The sequence below is a fragment of the Erpetoichthys calabaricus genome, chromosome 13, assembly GCF_900747795.2.
Source record: "Erpetoichthys calabaricus chromosome 13, fErpCal1.3, whole genome shotgun sequence".
Taxonomy (NCBI): domain Eukaryota; kingdom Metazoa; phylum Chordata; class Cladistia; order Polypteriformes; family Polypteridae; genus Erpetoichthys; species Erpetoichthys calabaricus.
Window position 1 is genome coordinate 145,619,493 of NC_041406.2, and position 22,269 is coordinate 145,641,761.

The window sequence follows — 22,269 nt, forward strand, 5'->3', positions numbered from 1 at the left end:
TCACAGTCTTATTATGCAAAGTTTGGACTTAATATAAAACGGGGCCAATGCCGTTTCATTCAGACAAATGACAGTCCGGGTTCTAATGAAAGTCTATTACATTCACGATCATTCTTTAAGTCCGTCATTCAAAAGATTTACACCTCGGTGACACTGCACATAGGCGGGTTATGCAACTGTTCACTGGGATGAGTTTTTACTTTACATTTTACATTTGATTTTACAATAGAAAACTTACAAATAAAACGTAGAACCTATGTTAGAATATCTTATTTGGGGCTGTGTAGCACATCTGAGAAAAAACTAAGACCATAGCCCAGAGTTAACAACAGGACAGCTTTAAAGACAACAGAAACAAAAAGAATCGCTGATGCACAGCCTTTGAAGCATGAGCAAACCAAACAGCAATTAAGGCAGGCTGGCAAAATCCCAATACTGCTCAAGTGAATCGCTAGGAGTGGGCCATACGATAAAACCACTCGCCAGCACTACACGGGGCTAAAGCAGCCAAATACAAAGCCACAGACTAATGACTACTGGACAGACATCACAAATAAAGTATTTCAGATGATACGCAAAATAGGTCAAATTTTAATAACCCAGGCATTAAAATCTAAAATGATTCTGCATACATGTTAATAAGTTAGCATTTAATTATACAGTATTACAATGCATGCAGTGTATGCTCCTCAATTTGAACAAAAATTACTATAATCAAGAAACATCACCATTTTCTTATATAACTTTTAAAATATTCTTACATCCCTGAGTTAGATAGAATGCATCAGGAAATAAATGTTCAAAAAAGTGGAAGAGTAAATTACTGGTGGATTTCAGAGTCCAACAAACATTCATAACCCAATTTTGTATGTTGACTGGAACTTGTACAGTTAATAGGAACACACAATGCTTTATTACTAATTATGATGAGAAATAATTTATTACCGTATATACTCACGTATAAGTCGTGTCTTGAAACCCGAAAAATCGATCATCGACTTATACGCCTGTTCAAAAATGCGACACATAAAATTTTTCATTTTTACTTTAACATCTTGCTTCCTCTCAGATGCATCAAATTTTGTTGCAGCAGCGCAGTTGCCAATTTCTTTCACTACTTCATTAATGTTTAATTTAAAACCAGCTTCTTATTTTTTTCTGATCGAATGCAGCGTCATAGATAAGGGATGCTTTTACGATGAAGGTGTAGGAGGGTGTGAGATACAAAAAACACAAGTCAGTGCAAACGTTGCTTTGGAAAAGTTTAGGTATTACTGTGTGGTCACGAAGGCACAATGCATAGAAAAAAAAAAAAAAAGACGTGTGCTCCGTTGTTACTCTCTCAGGTGGGCGTTAGGATATCATAATCTCTTGGACCAATAGCACCAGTTTTCCACAATCGACATTATAAAAATACCACAAATTATCAAGACATTAAAATCAATTTCCGACTTATTCACAAGGGAACTTATCTGTGAGTATATACGGTAATAAAATATCAGTGAATCAATATTCTAATACTTTATAACACAAATAACTTCATCTTTTAGCCACAAGCATGTACCGTATGTTGACCTCAAGCTTAAACTTCCTGCAGTTTTTAATATGTTACAGTGCAGTTTAATGAACCACCAACTTGAAATTATGAGACACGTGGGTCACCGATGAGAAGTCACTCAGGAGTGCTGGTGATCCCTCCCAATAGCTACACCCTATACTGGAATACAGCATACGTAGGATCCTGGGAATTGTAAGCAGTCAGTTCTATTGGCCTGCAAGTTGCAAACCCAAGGAACTGCTGCACCAAAGAGCCTCTACACCCGGTCACTACTCATGGAATGGGGGGGGGGGGGGGTATTGCTGATACAAGTACTGGGGGGTCCGTACCAATAACAGGCTGGACTGGTCCAGTAACACCAAACTGGAACTTTATACAAAATGCAGAGGTGACTCTTGTTTGTTAGGAGAGGAGAGGAGAGATGGAGAGATGGAGAGATGGAGAGATGGAGAGATGGAGAGATGGAGAGATGGAGAGATGGAGAGATGGAGAGATAGATAGATAGATAGATAGATAGATAGATAGATAGATAGATAGATAGATAGATAGATAGATAGATAGATAGATAGATAGATAGATAGATAGATAGATAGATAGATAGATAGATAGATAGATACTTTATTAATCCCAAGGGGAAATTCACAGTGCTCCTTTAACGCTAATGATTTATAGAATTAATATTAGACTTCACATCACCTGCAGGTACAGAGAAAGAGGGCAAACTAACACACCTTGACACAATATCTACAGAAAAAAAAGTGCTTTTCTTAAAATAAATACATTTCACACAAGTTTTCAGGTCAAAAGAAAGATGCACATCTACTAAAAATACACATGTATTACAAATATTGCCATTTTCTTGTAGCAGAATTTCAGATCGCGCTCATATGAGATGTGAGGACACTGTGCACCTGTGGACACAACACTCAAAGTCGTCTACAAATCTTCTCAGGCCGCAGCAGCAGCAGCTTCTGTTCACTCGCTAATGAAAAGCGCCAGAGGAAAAGAAAACGGAGCCCAAGTAATTTGTAGATTGATAAAGATAAAAATCACACTGAGAGACACAATTTAACAAGCGAGTAACAGTTGACATGGCATCTTTAGCGATTTAAAGTCTACAAACGCAGCTATCTACTGATCATGCTCTGGCTGATCATTTACTCTTATTATAAACTAGCTGTGTTAGCCCGGGCTCAAAGAAACTACTGAAATCGTCAGGAAAAAAAAATTGAAATGCAGAGTCAGCTGTTTCGTTTTACAGACGTGCTCAGCCCCATTATCCATCAGCAGGTAAAGCAAGTTTCACTCTCTCATTTGTATTTCCTTGGCAATTTCACTTTGGCGACAGAGTCGCTTTCTTTCAGCTTCATGCTGTAGCCTTGTCCTTCTTTCTTCATTTGAATCATTAACTTGGGGCCGTCTTGCCAGCTCTTTGAGCTTCACATTGTATCCTCACACTTCGGGGCCAAACAGACAGACACACACACACTTCCACGCGCAGACGTTTATATACAAGATAAGCAAGGTTTAATGTACTTGGTCTAAATACAATGTACTTTTTAACCGTTAATCTTTCTTTACAAGAAACATGAAGTCTTACCCAACACTTCAAATCTAATCCGCCTCTGTTTTTGGTGATTTACTCACTCACATAAAACTTTGGCCATATTTCATCCCTGCAACCAATAATCTGCATTATGTTATATTTTATATTCCAAATACAATAAACCAGAATCTGGTTGTTTGTTTAAATGATCCAAACTTCCAATATTTTATTCTTTGGAAGTTCTACTGCTTGCACAACTTGTTTTAGATGACTTTCTTTTTTCTGCTGCTAAATTCAGCAAATGCATAAACATGTATAATGTAACTTCTAAGGTTAAATTATATATATATAATTTTATATATATATAAAAAAAAAAACTCGTATGAAAAGCTTAAAGCAGAATAACTGGATGTGTACTCTTATTAATTTACTAAAGACGGAGAGAAAATGATCATTGTGTGAAAGAGTTTATTGATTTTGCCAGTGGGCATCGACTTGTTTAAGTCGGCCAGCCAATGCACTATGTAATTCTTAAATGGATTATGAGAACACACGTTCGTACTTCACTCCTAGCAACTGCTAGGCTAGCAAAAAAGTTTAATATATCTAAACAAGTCCATGTGTTAGCATATTAGAAAAACTGATGAATGTCTATAGCAGAGCCAAACCAAACAAAGACAGCTTCTGTTTAAAACCTTTAACAAAATATTTTTCTTCTTAAAGTTGCTTGACCTGATGGAAACAATTAATGGCAGGTATATTCCATATGAGAAGCAGCACATTATTAAATAACTCTGGAAAATGCTAAACATCCAATAATGCAGTAATTTAACCACAAGTGGCAATAACGCAAAGCATAACAGGACAGATGGCAAGAGAATTTACAGAATAAGCTTAAACACAGGAAAAAAAGAAAACAGAGAATGGCCAAAAGATCTTTTAACTTTAGGCACAGCTAACAGATTCCTTCACACAGTGTCATATTGTCCAGATTTGTAGAACTGGAAGGACTGGCAGGTGAAGAGACCTGTGCAGGGTCACACATGAGCCTCTTCTATGCAGTTCATACTCGACTGTCAGTGAAGAGCAGCCACAACTGAAGCCTCAGAAAACGCTGCCTGGTCAAGGACCTACAGGGGGCACAGTAAACACTTTAAAATCCTCATTTTTGTGTGTGTGGATGTTTCAACATGTGAGGGTTGTGTTTACAAGGTTTATTGTTCAGTTGGATTTATTTTGGCAAAGTTCATTTTCGTTCCCCCACTTTTACTTTATTTATTTATGCAAAGCTGTCCGAGTGCTTCATGTGACCGTAATCAATGTGCTGGTGATGTCACAGAAGTAATGCTATAAATATGGCGGTGATCACTCTCTGCATATGTAGGATATCCACCAAGGGATAACGTAGAGTCTCCAAACGTAGCTGGCTTCTTCATAGGTCAAACCCAGAGACAGGACTGCGTTTCTGGTTCGGGCCTTGTCTTGCCTTCAACTATTTGGTACCATTCTGCCCTTTGATTCTTGGTTGACCATTTAGTTTAATCTCGTGGTTTTGGCTCCTTGCAATTGTTCACTGTTCACCAGGTCTCGGCCTTCATCAATCATTTCTTTTTCTGTACCAACGGTTATCCTCAGGCACTGCACATATCTCATAACAGCATAATTTCTTAGCAATCGATCACAGCAACATGTGAACAAAGCCATAGCAGTAATGGCTCAAATAAGGAGAATATCACAGCAGCTTTATTAGTGACTCGCCATTTTATTTGATGCCCTCTCTTCACACAAATTCTTCTGTGATCACGTTGTGTGGACTAAATCAGGCAGACCTGTTTTCTAAAGTCAGCTGGTGCTCAAGAAGAAACAAGTGACCTTAGTAACTCTGAAGATGGCATGAATGCTGGGGGCTAGGCATGCCGGCTCATGCACTTCCAAAACGGCTGTTGTTATGGGATTTTCACTTACAACCTTTTCAAAGGTTTACGGAGAATGATGCAAAAAAAACAAAATACGACCAGAGAGAAGCAGTCAGTGAAGAGAGCTTGTGGATTAGCGAGGTTAAAGGAGAATAACGAAACCATACAAATACACCGATGGGCCACAACTGGGCAAATCACATCCCAAAGTCAAAATTGGTGGGCACAGTGCCACCTCTTAATGAACCACTTATTGGTTAATGGGCTAAAACACTCAAAATTCATCTTGGATAGAGATGTCAGCAAACAAACAAACAACGTAACAAAGTAAACACTTAAATATAATCAAATCAAAAACACAATACACTGAAGAATCCAAATACTGTACAAGCATTAGATCTGAATAATAAAAACTGAACAAACATACATCTGCACACAGCATAAGATACCTGCTAGAAAAAGAAAATATCATTCCAGAGCTGAACCAAAAATGAAAGTTCACTCAACTGCAAGACTGCTCAGTCATCATCGGAGTTTATCACAACTCAGCAGGGAACAAGTCATAATGGCAGGAAATCAAAAATTAGTGCCAAGATTGAAATGCATTATTCTTTCACAGAACATTATCCTTCAAATGCCAAAATGCAATTAGAACCTTACAAGAATTGCAATGAGAAAGGGCCATCCAGCTCAACAGGCCTGTCGATCGTATTCATCTACATGGTCTAAACTAACATCACCTGAAGGTCCACAGCTGTCCTCCCCACTACCTGGTCACTTATTCTTTGTGTCTGTGGTTCATTGGGGGCATTGCTATACATTTGACAAGCGCTCAATAAAACAAAAAAAGAAACACACCACAATGAAAAGGGCCCATGTTTGAAACAAACTCCTGTAAATAAACGGCACATTCAATTAGTTTGTACACACATGGCCAAGAAATAGTTTAAGTGTTACTCCTTACTGTGTTGGTGGCGTCATCTTGCAATATGGCATCATATATTTTGAAGGCATCGTCATATCTACAAATACAAACAAATCACAATGAGACACTTTAATGAAGAACAGACAGGAATGAATGGGAGTTTGGGGTTTGTTAGATTATCACGTTAGGCTAACTAGCCACTTCATTACTTCAAATCACATCAGTACACTTTAAATGTTGGGATTAAACTGGATGTGCCACGTTTGAAAAGCTTCACATCCTACTTCTGGTTCTGCATGATAAAACTTTGAAACCTTATTAAAAATAAAAGTCATTTTCCAAAAATACTAATGACCTTTTTTTTCTCTTTGGCAGTTTTTCCTTTAAAGTTGTATTATAATTTAATACTAATTATCTGCCTTCAAATGAATTTAGTTACTCATATATATTTGAATGAACTCTCTTATATTCCAAAATTAAACACAACTTCCACGCTTGTCAAATTCCTTATTAATTGGCATTGCTTTTAGGTTTTTGCACAACATTAGAACTACAATTAGCAGTGGGCACTATACCGGTTTACTCAATGAAATTATTCCTCTGGTATTTATTTAAAGAAAACCATTTAACTGGTAGGCTAAAAATGAGAAAACGTGAGAACACATTTAAACATAAAATGAACTGAAAATGTGATTTTGTGCCAGTGTATTTGTGTCTTAAAGTTAACGTCTTTGTGTACGGACTTGTACTGTATGTGACGTGTGTGTGTGTAGTTAGTGAACCTACCCCTTTAAAAATACAGTGTTACCCAGAGTGCTGTGCAGTTCAACCTGAACGGTCAGTCAAGCTCCAAGTAGGCTCTCCTGGGTCTTCTGGCTGCTCTGCAGTGGTGGCTGTCCTTCTAAACATTTCTCTTCCCTACACAGGGTCTCTGGAGCATGTGTCCATACTGTTCTTATTTAGCTGGTTTTGTGTCATCATCTAGCACCCCAAGAAAAATCACACAGACGTGGCAGGAATATGTAAACTTCACTGAAAACGTTCATGAGGCAAGGAACTAAACCCAGGACCATGAAGCAGTGAGCCAGTAGTCTCAACTACAGTAATGTGCCACCATGTTACGTCCACAGTGTGTGTGTGTGTGTGTGTCACTCAAAGTGTACAAAAGGGAAACTTAACAGTCCTCACCTGAAAGATGTTGATCAAGGCCAAGAAATACATAGCTGTCACAATACAAGACAAAGGAGGCGGTCCTGTGCATAGCAGTCACACTGCGCTGGGCTGACTTTGTCTTTTCAGATTTAAATACTGGCTGTTTGACTGCTCTTCTACAGTTTACTTTATTTAAAGTTTATTTTGATTATGTTTATATTAACAAGTCAGGCATTCTCCATTTGGTTCCTTGTAATGACAAGAAGGAAGAGTAGCTTGCACAGAGGATGAGGAGGAGAAGGATGTGCAATAAGAGCGAGATTCAGGATGTGGTGAGCAATCTGACAAGAGCTCGTTTTAATTGAAAGTGACTTTCCAAAACAAACACAAACTAGCATGAGAAGCAACAAATGCATACAGTGAGTGGGCAAGGCCACAGAGTGACTTCTAAAAACATCAGCTTTTGTTCTCTCCCCCGCCAGTTGGCTCAGGGGGTCAAGAAATGCAAATGATAAAAACTCCATTGCAAGATGGAAAGAACTACAGTAGTCATATCCATAATTAATGCAAAATACGCATGATGACTTGATGGATACCAGCTGCAACACTTTGCTTTATGATCACTAGATTGAGTGCTGCTGTGGCCCATCTTAGAGCGTGCATGTTTGAGTAAAAGTGTAAATGTGGGGAGGAACCACTAGTAATAATTCCCATTTCATTTTAATACGGATTGCTGTTCATTCCAGGGAGATGTCACTTATCATATTAGGTAATGCTGAGCTTGAGGCAGTTCAGCACATTTAATCCAATTTTAATGTTGCTGGCAGCATGAGCCCTCACCCGGTAATGTTGGGTGACCCTGAAGTTGATGCCAGTCCAGTGGAGGGCAGGCATCCCACATTCCTTCAGAAGAGCCAGCTGATAATTAATTTAGAGCCATGGTAATAAATATTAGGAAGAAATGAAAAGAGCAGGCCATGGAGCCCAAAATTATTAATATCCACAACACACACTTTTGTCATATTTGACAAAGGAAGCTAATAAATATCACTCTAGAGCAACATTTAAAAAATACTTTATTCAAGATACTGTGGAAAGAACCAAAAGTATCCTTCTGAAAGAATGGATTTATTTGCAAAAAGAGATTTAAAATGTTGGCCATCCCTCAGCTCATTCTCGAAAAACATTATAATGTATTATGATGTTAAGGAGCAACATGGGAGGGCCATTACATCATTCCAGGCCTGTGCTGGTCACACACCCCTTACTCATGGAAAATTCGAGTTATCGGGTCTTTTTTAATTTTTGGAGAGCAAAATTTGATTTGAACAATGAATCAGAACAGCCTTCAATAATTAACAAAATGAAATCAAGCAGTAGTGATGAGACTGTTAAATGACACCCAAATATCAAAAGCTACAACACTAAACTCATAGGTGTCACAGCTGCTACCTGAATGGACCAAAGCCTCAAAAGTGAATTCCATTAGATGACATTCTTCCAAGGAGTGCCTGGACACGTTATGTGACTTCCAGTCTGACTAGTCACTGGACGATGTCAGTTTAAATAACAGAAAAGCACTGGGCATGTCAACTTTAGTAACTGTGTTACGATTTCGCAGCACATTCACGTCTGCACCTTTTTCTGATGGTCAGTGCTGCCTCGTGGAGCTGTAACAAAGGGTTAATAATTATGGAGAGTTCGGTTACAATCTCGTCCATTTTTTAATGTTTTTCCATTCCGCTGTAACTCATAAAACACAAGATATCAGACACAGAAGCTTCTCTTCTTTTTGTGAAGGCCTTCTGCCGTATTTTATGCATTGTACCTCCTGCTGAGCATTCACTGGTTGTCAGCTCTCGTGCACACACTGCCTGCCACTACGACTGAAGACAAACTAAAACCTGCTTGATTTTGTCGGAGTGACTAGTTGGAGCAAGTAGTAGGGCATGCCACAGTACACAACTGAGCTGCCTCTGACTTACTAAGATTACACAAATGAAGACTACAACTGAAAATCGCTGGAAAAGTCGCCAAATGTGACAAGGCCTTTAGTCACAGTCACGGTAAAGAGACACTGAACTGTTAGTGCTCTTAGGTAAGAACAACAAGCTGGAGTGAGACTCGAGACAAACAGCACTTCAAAGCTAAACTCATCCTGCTTACAAGCAAATGGAAAACAAAAGGCAGGTTTACTTAAAACAAACCTCAAAATGGAACTCATTAAATTGTCAATTTCTTTTTATTTAACACAATTGTGCCAATACTTTGCTCTGCTGAAGCCCTCCATTTCTTCTGGGTCAGCCCCACTACGTACAACCAGGCCCCTTGGGTTTAAATGTATGAGATGTCTTACTGTACTTGTATGCTTAATTTTTATTCACAGTCACAACTTGTGGCCTTTTATTGATCTCTTTTATTTTCAGGCTACAGCTTGAATGCAGTGAAGTGTTTGTAAAAAAATCAAAATAAATACATAAAAATAAAAGCATTTTTCTCCTGAATATTCTATAGGGTACTGCTGCTGTACTGAAGCAGGGTTTAAATACAACACGCACTATTTGTAAATAAAAACACATTTAAAGAGTTTGTATAAATGAAAAACACGCCAGCGACAGTACTGGAATCTACACAGTAAAACCTGCCGGTATGAACATTTACTGCCTGTATGACTTGTTAGTTACTCAAATCAGATAAACGGTTTAGCAGCCACAGCCCTACAGTACTCCTCTATATTCAATTCAAATCAGACTCTCGGTGGCATTCAGTGCAGGACAATGGCACAGCCTTGGCAAAATGCTGATTTAGTATCCCATTTAAACATTTCTTCTGGGATTCTGACATGTGTTTGGACAAGCTGTCATTCGCAATGATTCACTTGCTTTTGTAAGGCAACTGGAGCTTCTGGCTAAATGTCCTGGAACTTGTCTTACATAAGAACATGAGAAATGTGACAAACTAGAGAAGATTGTTCAATCCATGAAGCTCATTTGGTCAGCTGTCCCAATATCTCATCCAGATCCTTCTCAAAGGTTGTCAAGGTTCCTGCTTCAATGCCATGTCTTGGTTGTTTATATTCCTAAATCCCACAACTCTTTGCGTAAAGAAGTGCTTTGTGGCTTTGCTCCTGAATTCACCTCTCTTAATTTCCATGGGCTTACAATGAGTCAGTGGAAGCTGAAGAGCTCAAGACAACTAAACAGCCATCACCACGTTTTACATTTAAAAAACTAGGGGGCTCTGCCACCTGCTCACTTCGCTCATCAACCCCTAGGCGGGCGCTACACACTAGCCACTTTGCGGTTCTGCCGCTCGCGTATGGGGAAGTGGATGTACAATTTAAAACATTGTTAATTTTCATGGGAACTGTTATATATGCTTAATAGAACCAACTATTTTACATTACAGCAACTAATTAACAGTAAACAGTAAAACGCAATAAACTGAAAGAAGTGTGTTTCATGTTGCGTTAAGAGATATTCGTTGCGTAATACAATTTTGTTCCGTATGGCTTTGAAATTAACACGGAAATACTTTTTAAACTTACACTTTTACTTAAAACTTCAGTAAAAACAATTTTTGGAAATAACTTTTTGTCAATATCGCACTGAATTTTGATTTCGTGTTTGGACTCACATCGTGACAACGCAACGTTTAACTGCCCGTGAGTTGAGTATCGTTTCTCTCTCTAATAAATAAACCGACTTTTTCAAATGTTTGTCCCTGTGATTTGTTAATTGTCATAGCAAAAAAGATTCTAACAGGAAACTGTAAACGTTTGAATACGAAAGGCATATCAAGATCTCCTTTGGTGTCTCATATAATCCCCTGAAGATGGACTACATTACCTTTCTTGTCGCCTGTTAAAATTTTACATGTCAGAAATGTTCGACCAATTTTTAATACAACTAATCTTGTCGTACTGCATAATTACGGACATAAATTACACAATAACATTACAATAAATCCTTCTTTCAACAGTAATTCAGCCAGTGGAAGACCAGACAGTGTTAACGGTTATAGATATTCTATGTGATTTTGTAAGTTGATGTTTTCATCTTCCGCACCATCACCACCAACTATTTCAGCATAGTCTATTGATACACATTTAATCAATTTGCAGTGTAACCAATCGACAATTTTCGCCTTAATTCATTTAACTTCGTTTCTCACTGCTAGGATTGCCAGTGAACTCATTTCTTCTGTCGATAATCCTTCTGGATGAAATTCTTCAATAAGATTTGGACATAATAAGTCTACTTTTATTGGGAACCTAAAGTGAGGAAAACATACAAATTTATAAGAGCTGTGAGTGCAGGAACTGTGTCTGACAGAAGCATTCACACCAATGAGAAGCGAGAGGAACGTGGATGTGTTTTGAGAGGAGGGCGGAACTTGAAAAAATCTCTTGGCAATAGTCTCGTCTCAAGATTTTCTTTTATAATAGAGAGACTTTCACACCTTTGGTACGTGAGTCTCCTGGATGCTTTGAAAAGGGTTGTTCCTCACCCTTTACCCTTTCTGTATACCCAAATGGCATGAAGCTAAAGAAATCGAAATGTAGTCTGAAGAACTGAGGACCTCAAAATGTAAGAAATTCCTGTAATTCTCAAAATGGAGCCTTACCTTTTCACATTAATCCTTCTTCCCCTACCCAATGCACACTGGAGTCCTAAACCAAACAAGTATGTAGTAAGAGTTCTTAAGTGGTTTAAAATGTCTTAATTATTGCCCAAATAGATATAATGCAAAGTTTGCAATCACATGTTTCCTGTTCTTCCTCCTTCTTGCATTTGCTTTATGTCTGTTTTATTCCTCATTCAAACTGGAAGCCTCAGAAAGTCCATTAGGACAGAGATGAATGTAAAAAGCAGAGAGTTAATACCAATTTCACTCTGGGTAATTTTATTTATAAGAAAGATTAGAGGTGCCAAAAATTCTGACATCTATCTTTCTTTGTGAGAAGCAAATGCACTGCTTGTTTCCCTCACACAGGCCAGAGATCATTACGTGTGTTATTTATTCTGCACTGTGCGATTAGCTCATCAGTTGACTGTGCACTTTTTGGGAGTTTGTCAGAAAAATCAAACAAAAACATACTGTTAGGGATTTCAGACATGGCAGACTGACAGGTTCAACAAACTGCTGCATTGCAGGACTTGTTTAGTTCACAGGTTGGATACAGGACTGTGTCTATGAAATGCTAATAGAAAGGATTCAGGTAGCTCTGTGTTTCTCCTGCTTGACAACGGAATGAGAATTTATTCCTTAGATATGGAGCAAACTGTAAAGTTAATACCTTCACAGGAATAAAAACTCCTCAGTTAAGAGTAAGAAGACCTCATTTAAAGATTTCTAATATGAACATTGAAGGAGCAGACGAGGTTTATGAGGACCACGTATTAAATAAACACATCGTAAATTTTGATAATGCTAAACCTCTGCTGGAGCACAGAGGAGCTACGGAAGGTGCTGCAACATCACAGCTCCACAGTCCCGGGACTGAATTACAGCCTCACTGTTACGCAAGCATTATTTGGATAATTTTTTGATCCTTTTCAGGGTTGCATACTGTATCTATCATCAGACGCTCTTTATCTGAGCTTTTGAGGTCACAGACCTACGTTTTCAAGTTTCAGTACCTTGTTTAGAATTCTTCATTTTATTTTGAACCATTTCAGCCACTATTCTGTTTATTGCAGGTGTCACTATTTTGTCTTTCTGTCACTAGGGACATCTTGTGGTTGGTGGACAGGATCACAGAGGTCGCCACATGAAAACTAATCCTTGCCCGGTTAAAAGGCTGCCTGACGCAGTGCTTCGCTATCAGAGTTCACGGCTAAACTCTTACGTGCCACTGTCCTAAAAACGTTTTCTTTTTGTGTACTTTTGGTTACGACCCTGCTCTTGAATATTTTGGCTTTGGTTTTTTCCTCACGTTTTTGTTTTGAAGCTTATGCTAGCTAACCCTTTCAGTATGTCCTGATCTTGTCTTTTATGCTGATCGGCTTCGTTAAAAACACAAAACTGGACACCATCTGAAACACCTCACAGGTCTGCGTGGATTCTCAGTTCCTCCTTCTTCACTCTGAACACTTGTGGTTCCGGTTACCTGGGCACGTTGTTACCGAGTATGAGGTTGGATGGACGTACTCCCCTGCTGTGGTCTTAGGCCCAAGCCTGGACTGGGTGGGATAGGCTCCGGCTCAAGCCAGCCTAAAGCAGATTATGCAAGTCAGACAATGGACAGTTGGACAGGCCAAGTCCATAGCTTGTTGGTTTTCATACACTATGATTTCTCAGCCTGTATGGATGCCATAACTGCACACTTTATCTTTACCATCTCCTCTTCTTGCTCTCATCTGATGGCCTGGTGTGGGCACTTGGGCCCCTGCCACTGAAGATTCAGATTTCTTTCGCTGGGTTCGAGTGGCAGTTGGGAGGGTGGAATAGGGGGAGTGTTTTAACATGGGCTGGATAAGTTACTGTTTTATTTATTTATTTATTTTTATTTTATTGGACGGAATTCTTGTTTATTAAATTTGATCACAAAGAAAAATGTACTCGGTCTTCATAGGATTCTTTACATTTATGCTCCAATTTAGAATGGCAGAACTTGATTCACATTTTTTTTACACTTTCTTTGAAAAAACGTTTTTTTTTTTATTTTTTTAAGCCAAGTCTGCAGTTTTCTTCTATTTAGTAATTGTTCATGTGTACTTGAGGGGGGTTGTTGTGGTTGTATGTTATAATGTTAATTGTGCTTTTGTAAAAAGCTAAATTTCCCCCTTGGGAGAAATAAAATATTAACTACGTATCCATCTATCTATAAAAGTACATATTGGTGTTTTGACTTTCCACTTGGGTATTTGTGTACAAACATTGAAAATGCAGAGATGTCTCTGGTCAGATCAGTAGGCAGCAGAAATGTAAAATCTGATAATAGCACATCGTATTGAGCCACAGTACGTGTCAGGCTGTGTTAAAAAAACTGGTACTGGGCACGTGCTGCAGCTCTAGTGTGCGCGCACAAACGTATTTCACAAATATTGATTTCCCAGTTATTAGAACCTGCTCAGCGCAGAGTCAGAGACTTCGCCTTCACCAGCTTCATGTCAAACACCGTGTTTTAAAAAGACAGTACCTTTCCAAAGATTCCAATCTCATGCCGGTCAACCTCTTCACTCTATGACTGCCCTGAAATTGCCTGCGCAGTTCTTGAAGGCAGGTCTGGAAACAGAAAGTCAAACACCACAACCAGTCAACAGAACTTCATTCGCTTTTACAAACTCCTTCATTCTAATAAAGCACAGACAGGATCTTCCATAAAGTCACTACTGCACTTTCACAGTTTTTAAATCAATACATTCCAACTAAACTGTGCAGAACAAAAGGACTGGACCAGTACGGTGAATTATTATTCCAAGATGAAGGAGCTTTTTATCCAATGACCACTGTGACTAAGTAGAAGATCTTTAATACTGAGATCAGGGCTCCATCCTTCACTGTCAATTTAAATTTTGTTTCATCAGTTTAAAATCATCAGCCCCAAATACATGTAACCTTCACTAGCTACTCCCTCGTCGACACCATATACTTGGAATAGTCGTCATACTGTCCTGAGTTTATATATTAAAAAAAAAAAATAAACCACACAACACTAGGAAGCCTTTGCGACCTTTACATGAAGCGATATCAGATCAGGAGCAACATAAAATAATGTCCATAAGCTACAGAAATGCTTAGACAAACGAAAATTAGAAACAAACTTACCAACGCCAAGTCATCTCTGCTGCAGTCCAGGGCAGCAATCATCACTTGTTCATAAATGATCCAAACTGAGGAGAGGAAAAAAGTATGGCAAATTATTAAAAATCTGTCATTACAACTTTTTTTACTGAAACCTTTAACAAAAAAATCTGTTACACAATCAAAGATAAAAACTCCTCCATGTCACATGAGTAACCATTAAAAACATTGCATTTAAGAAATAAGAAGATAAAAAGAAAGTTGCAAATTGATTTGAAAGGAAACTGCAGCCTTTAAAATCCTGCATGGCTTCTCAAAAGGCGTACAATACAAATATAAAAGTTCTGCTCAGCAGATGTCTATAGTATGAATTAAAGAATGCAGGACTGGCATTACAGGTGGCACAAATGGCTGTAGCCTTCCACCTACCACTTGTCAGGGCACATAAGCATTGTGGTTTCCCACATAAACAATCAATTTCTACGCCTCTGGCATGGTGTCTCTTCTCTTTATAATTTTAACTTAATACACCTAACAGAATTTAACTGATAAGCTCATAACTCGCATTGAAAAAGGGCCGAATGCCTTAAACCAAAAAACAAGTGATGGGGAAAGAACAGTAAAAGGTGACGAGCAGCTGGTGGTCATTTACATGTGTTACTAGCCACAGTACCTGTTGAAATCAGATAATGCAGTCACTTAAATATATTTGCTATCTCTTGCCCTACCTACACTCTGCTGTATTTGTGTGTGTGAACGTCACTTAACTGGCACCCCCCCCTAAAGCCTGCTTCTCAGACTCTGCCATTATTTACAAGGCACATTTCTTACCGCCTGTCCACTTTTCACACTCTTTGAAGGAGACTCTCTCTGTGTGCCTCACACGTCTTTACTCCTCCTTGTGCATCTCACGCTCCCACTTCCTGTTTCGTCACGTCACCAAAGCCAAACTGACCAATCAGATTGCTGTATGCACACACCCACCCTCGTGTTTTATAATATAGTAGAAAATATTTCTGTATTTGTTGAACTTCTATAAAAGTTGTGTCTCCCCCAAGACTGATCTACTCCACATACACTCATGTTCACAAGTTCGGGAGCACCAAGGTACTATTAAATTGAATTTAAAACGTACAGTAGCCAAGACATAATTATTGTTGTAAGCGACTATTACTTCTTGAAATGACTGATCGATAATCTGTTATTCATATCTAGCTGCAAAGACCCACGTTCAGCAGCCATTACTTCACCATGCCAACAGTAAACTCTCTTTGCTCATCCTTAGGTAATCCCGTTAACTTTGACATTTGGTTATTAGAGAAACCTCTGCTGTTGTGTTAGCCAAGCTGAACCCTGCCATTCTGTTCAATAAAGCAACACAACTGCCTCCCCCTGGGCTGTAAAGATACTCGCATTCTGGGTGCAAAAATGGCCAAAACAAGACACACGTCAGTCTACTGTTGTTTTGCCAAGTGACAGGTAGTCCGTGTGAAAGGAATCTGAGAATTTCACACAAAGGTGTCCACCAGGATAGAACAAGAAGCGCAAGTCCCAGAAGCACATCTGCATAAGGGGTGAAGCACGTCAGAGGGTGCAGTTTGAGAAATACACGCCTCACAGATGCAAAGATGGTGGCTTCCTTAAAGAGTGGACACCAAATCCCAGTGTCATCCACAACAGCAAAAAAAAAAAAACCAAACAAATCACAGCAACACAGACTCGTCCATTCAGAATATTCTTTTCCAGCTAGCCACTAGTCTGCATTTTCTTTTGCCTACTTTATCCTTTTCTTTTTATTTGTTCATTTTACATGTTGCTTTGCCTTTGAATCTCTAACTCGAGATCAAGGATCCTGGTGTTGTCTTTTCACAGATTTAAAATAAAAAGATAAAAAATAATAATAATAATAATAATGAAAAGAGAACCGTTCTGGAGCCTTTTCAATAAGCTCTTACTTATTTACGACACCCAGACTCTCTCATCAGCATGCAGGCAAATAGCTAACTGCAGAATTTAGATAAACACACGGGACTCAAATTAGTGCTCATTACAAGTAATTAGAAAGGTAACCAATCTGGTCTAATCGCTGCTTGCTCCTGAAGACTGCAGTTGCGTGCTGTCCTAATTGCACATAAACACTCCACTACATAAAGATGATTGCTCCACAACTTGAAAAGCTAGACGAGACTTTTATAGGTTTGTGATCAGGTCTCACTAGTAACGGAACTTCAGTTTTCAGAGGTGCCCTGTAAAAAGGCAGACTTCATTTACAGGTAAAAACGGAGCCCGTCGTTGACAACAACGCCAGTTTTAAATATAATTAGAATGTAAAATTTAGGAATTAGCTGCCAGAAAATGCCTAACAGACAACCGCTTCTGTAGGCTGTGTGGTCCAAATCTGCATGAAAGGGGCAAAGTTTAATGTTTAAGCAGAACTCCGGCTGTGAGAGTCGGTGCTAAAAGGCTTTACTGGCTATGCAAAGAGCTCTGTGAAAACAGAAATTCAGAGTATAAGCAATACAAATAAAACACCACTAAATGTGACATTAAAAATACTATAAGCTATAATACTGGAAAGACAAATGTGGGTACAGTTCGATCATTTGTGGGACTGGACTTTCATTATCTGTATACCTTTACACTACACTTTCAAAATCAAATCTGTTATAAAATATTAAAGTTATACGGAGGATGTAGTGGTGGCTCTGAGTCTAAGGGTCTGCACTGGCAATCGGAAGGTTTGAATCCCGTAAAAACGCCAAAAAGAACTCTAGTCCACTGGGCCCTTGAGCAAGGCCCTTAACCTGCAGTTGCTCTGTCCTGGGTATGACGTTAATCTGCATCCAGCCCTGCATACAGGCCCTCCAATCTGCTGGGAAAATTCTCCAGCCACCATAATAAACCTCCCCCTGTTCCATTCCATCTGAACTAATGTGGTGCCGAGGTGTCACCCATCACATGGCTGCACTCGGGTCCTGATCTGGGATCCTGAGTTGGTTTGTCATGTGGTGGGTGTGGCAATGAGCTGTACCAGCGCCTGCTCCTAACCTTCAAGTTATACATGAAAAGAAACACCAGCCTGCTGGACGAATCTTCCATCTATAATAAAAATACTCAAAAATGACTCCCACCAACAGCACACAATGAAGAGCATGGCAGAAAAAGCTCTGCCACTCACAAACAGGAGCCAATTTTAAAAATCGTCACTTGGTTCAGATCAGGCAGGGTGCCGACTGAGAGCCTGGATGCTCTGTCAGGGCTCCCAATACTTGCTCAAATTCAGTGACCCCTTTCATACTCACCTGTACAGCACAATCATTTAACGGGAAAACCTGACCTAAGCCCGACCTCCCCAAATGGACATTGGATTCTGCATGAGGATGAATTTGCTTCTCAATAAAATGATTGTTTAATTCATAGCTGCAGCGAAGAACCTCTACCCTTCATCCACAGTGAGTTTAACATGTAAGAACGTCTGAACACCACAACACAACACCAGCTGATCTTTCCTTGCTGGTTTAACCTTTCATGAGCAAACGGCAGTCAGCAGCAGAGAAAATGAAGTGGCTCCTCAGAAAAGTTGTCTCTGGTTCTGTTCAAAGATGGCAGGAACATACCGTGCTGTCTTGTTGGTCTGACTGATGAACTTCATAGTTCAAACTCCAGCAAGCTTATTTTTAAAAACACTTCAGGTGCCAGGACTGGATGGATTGTGCAACCATTAAAGAACAACAGGGGCTGTGATGGGTACCATGCATGTAAATAAGAGAAACGGGTTTTCTGAACCTTAGAAACGCAAGAAAAATATGCTGAAAGTGCAAGAGTACAAAAACTCCACGGTTTTATTTTTTTATGATCCATTGTTAGTTCACATAAAGTTGAATTCACTTAACTTTGAGTTGTCCAGATGACCGCAGTGCTCTTGGTGGCACATAGTGGTGAAGGAGGTCACAGATATATTTTGGAGAGAGGCTTTAAAAACAAACAAGATTTTAAAATCAATGCGACACCTCACCGGCAGACAGTGGAAAGAGAGAGAGGCTAAAATGGGGATGGAGATGTGATCCCCTTTTCTGAACCCAATCAAAAATCTAGCAGCAGCGTTCTGAACCAGCTGAAGGCGTGACAGAGCAGATTTTGGCAGACCCACATATTAGGAATTACAATAATCAAGGCGACATGTAATAAAGGCATGAATAACTGTTTCCAAGTCCGTCTGTGATAGAAAGGATTTTAGTTTAGAAATTTGCCTCAGTTTGTAAAAATTGGACTTTACTACCATGGAGATTTGTTTTTCAAAACTTAGTGATGACTCAAAGATGATACCTAGGTTTCTGACATCATTTTGAATCATTGCTGCCAAAGGTCATAAGTGCATGCCGACTTCAACTCCAGATATGGTAGGACCGAAAATAATGACTTCTATTTTATTTTTGTTTAATTGCAAGGAATTTTGTGCCATCTAATAATATTTGATATCCTCAAAGCATTTTTTTTTTTTTTTTTACAGATGAAGTGATGTTAGAACTAACTTTGAGGTACAGCTGCATATCATCAGCATAACAATGATAAGCAACATCAGGTTAGTAAATGATGGCCCTCAAGGGGAGCAGATAAATATCCTCCTTTTAGCATATAAAGCATTAAATGGCCGAGGTCCGGCTTACTTGTCTGAACTTATCATGACTCACAAACCTGAGCGCACATTAAGATCTCAAGATGTCGGTCTGCTTAGGATTCCAAGGATTAATAAAATAACAGCGGGAGGTCAAGCTTTTAGTTACAGGGCCCCTAAACTGTGGAATGGTCTGCCTGCTACTATAAGAGATGCTCCTTCAGTCTCAGCTTTTAAATCCTGGCTGAAGACTCACAACTTCAGTTTAGCACACCCTGACAAGAGCTGCTGATTAACTGTACAGACTGCATCTCTGTTGTTAGTCATTAGCACTAAAACATAAGTAACATGATAGTTAGAATTGGATACTAACCCTCACCTATTCCGTTTCTCTTCTTGGTACTCAAATGTGGCACTTGGTGCCACAACCCACCTGCCAAGTTGTTTTGCCTGCCTAATGTAAAGTCATCCCTGATGGAGGATCGCAGGAATCGTGAGAAAGAGGGGTCCTTTCATCGGATTGGCTGGCCCAGCGCTGTTTCAGCCGTGGAATGGCCAAATGGGGGAGGCAGCTTGATGGAGGAGGTCTCCAGGACTCTAAAAATATCTAAATCTTATTATATGATATCATCTACTGTTAAATTCTGCTCCGTACTTTTAAAACGTATTACTTCTAAAAAAACTTATTTTATACTGTATTGAGGATGTGTTCTCTTCTGTGTATTGTACTGTATTGACTCCCTTCTTTTGACACCCACTGCACGCCCAACCTACCTGGAAAGGGGTCTCTCTTTGAACTACCTTTGCCGAGGTTTCTTCCATCTTTTCCTACAAGGTTTTTTTTGGGAGTTTTTCTTTGTCTTCTTAGAGAGTCAAGGCTGGGGGCTGTCAAGAGGCAGGGCCTGTTAAAGCCCATTGCGGCACTTCTTGTGTGATTATGGGCTATACAAAAATAAACTGTATTGTACTGTATTGTATTCTTGATCTGATGTAGAACCCTCGTCATCTAAGTAAATAACTCAAGGTAAATAGGTAAATAACATTAGATCTGGCTTTTATTTATGTAAGGAACATATAAATGTTAATGTTTTGGGCACATGCACCGTCCTTTGTATGTAAGAGCCAGATCTACAGCATAAAGTTACGAGTGCAGAGCTTCCCATGTACATATACAAAGTACAGCGATGGCAAAAGTGCATTCTTGATCCGATGTAGAATCATCGTCATGATTTGAGTTCACCTGTTATAGCGCGTCTATGTGAAAACAGCAGTGTCAAATGCAAGATGGGGGGTATGGGGAGTTGGGATCGTGAACACTACTGAGAGAATAACAGAATAAAAAACACAAAGCTAACCTTTACAAGTATCATAAATTACACTGGCTGTTACAGACTGGAATCAAATGTAAGTTTTTATTCTAAAATAGTAAGAATATGAGCAGCTCAGTTCTCAAAACGGATTTGTCCAGGATCAAACCCGTGAAGCTTTGATTACCAGTCAATAGCTGATAGCGTTGCGCCACCGAAGCTGTCGTAGCAAATGCGTGTCAATGTCGCAGGTAAACGCAGGTTGTTTTTCTGCAGTTATATTTTTGAATAAAAGTGCATTTTTTCTGTTATATTTGTACCTTTGGTGGCTCTGAGGCTAGGGATCTGCACTGGCAATCGGAAGGTTGCTGGTTCGAATCCCATAAATGCCAAAAAGGGACTCTGCTCTGTTGGGCCCTTGAGCAAGGCCCTTAACCTGCAATTGCTCAGCGCTTTGAGTAGTGAGAAAAGCGCTATATAAATGCAAAAAATTATTTATTATTATTACCTTTTGTGAAAGTTGTTTATTTGATATTTGGAATTCAGGCTTCACACATTATACACTTCATGTCTACATTTTGTCAATTATTACCAAAACATGAAAAACGTTTGTTTTATTGATGTGTTTACTGTACAGATTGTTGTTGACATGGAACACACATGAAATGCATGGGTTCCAAATAACGATATAGTATTTATAAAAGGTGTCATTTTGCTTGACTTCTCACTCTATATATACAACTCTAAGCAACTGACATGAAGGTAAACAGACTTGAGCCGAGAAAACTGTGTGGTGGTGGGGGGATGTCATAGTAGGCTGCTTGCCATTTGCTGCTTATCCACACATTTAGAAGACAAAAGACGCTGACGGAGAGGTGCGAAGCATATTAAGGTGGGACGGATCTACGAGTTTTTTTGTAGGCTCTGGTAATTCTAGTGTTAAGAGAGTGTTTAGGTGCCAAACAATGACATGACAATACACAATGACATCCCAATACACCCATGTGGGTACTGTGATTTTAAATGTACAGATCTACTCAAGGTAGTTATTAAATGTAAACATGAATTGTGCAAGGATAGGCTGGCATTCCAGTCAGGATGGATGAGGTTCCCTTACGCAGCTAGGAGGCCAATATCATGGAAAGGCAGTGGGAGTCTGACACCTGATGCCAGGAGCTCTCCAGTATACTGGATGGCAGCCTCCTTTTAGTGTCTCCCATTTGGACACCTGCAGAGCACCATGGGCTTTGTAGCTCCAACGAGCAACCCTGCTGGTTGGGGCTTCCCTGACACGTGGAGGTTCTGCCTGATCCAGAAGTGCTTCTCGGATGTTTTACTATCGTATCAGGAGTACCTTCAAGGTTCATCATGATAGACCACCCTTGCCACCTAAGCCAAGTGAGTCAGTGGAGAAATGGCAAAAGTCACCTGCTGAGGAGTGGAGGAGCAAACTGCATTGGATTGTCATGCATTGTGTTGTGAAGGTGAAACCGGCATGCAG

The 22,269-nt window shown here is 39.4% G+C and overlaps 1 protein-coding gene across 1 annotated transcript in view; it reads right to left on the reverse strand.

The window, feature by feature from the left end:
* emc2 (ER membrane protein complex subunit 2) overlaps window positions 1-22,269 on the reverse strand; it is a 56,970-nt gene that overhangs the window by 27,152 nt on the left and 7,549 nt on the right. The window contains exons 3-5 of the mRNA XM_028790913.2: window positions 14,871-14,935; window positions 14,242-14,327; window positions 5,985-6,042 (exon numbers count right to left, since the gene is read on the reverse strand). Of these exons, the coding sequence (XP_028646746.1) occupies window positions 5,985-6,042; window positions 14,242-14,327; window positions 14,871-14,935 (209 nt within the window). The remainder of the gene's footprint in view (window positions 1-5,984; window positions 6,043-14,241; window positions 14,328-14,870; window positions 14,936-22,269) is intronic.